At 68.6% G+C, this 312-nt stretch overlaps 1 protein-coding gene across 1 annotated transcript in view; it reads right to left on the bottom strand.

The window, feature by feature from the left end:
* Positions 1-171: 171 nt before the first annotated feature.
* Positions 172-312, bottom strand: part of ETH_00041645 (uncharacterized protein) — a gene marked incomplete at both ends in the record, with an annotated part of 2,911 nt that continues 2,770 nt past the window's right edge. The window contains one exon of the mRNA XM_013375627.1: positions 172-312. Within this exon, the coding sequence (XP_013231081.1) occupies positions 172-312 (141 nt within the window).

The following is a 312-nucleotide window of genomic DNA, read 5'->3' as shown; positions in this document are numbered from 1 at the left end:
CTGCTGCTGCTGCTGCTGCTGCTGCTGCTGCGGGGCAGCAGCGCGGAGCGCATGCGGAGGCCCTCCAAGTCGAGGAGGACCACGTCCCCGGAAAGTGCTGCTGCTGCAGCAAGGGCTGGCTCTCTGGGGTGTATCTGCAGACACCCCACAACCCCACAGGGGGCCCCCAACTCAAATGCATGCGCAGCAACAAAGACCCCGGGGGCCCCCGAGTCCCCAGTGACTAGGCGGGCTTCTCCTGCTGCTCGGGCGTTTGCTGCTTCCTCCGCGGGGCTGCTGCGGCGCGCTGCTGCTGCTGCTGCTGCTGCTGGC

This window comes from Eimeria tenella, genomic scaffold (assembly GCF_000499545.2).
Source record: "Eimeria tenella Houghton genomic scaffold, Eth_scaff2920, whole genome shotgun sequence".
Taxonomy (NCBI): domain Eukaryota; phylum Apicomplexa; class Conoidasida; order Eucoccidiorida; family Eimeriidae; genus Eimeria; species Eimeria tenella.
This window is presented reverse-complemented; position numbering and strand designations above follow the sequence as displayed.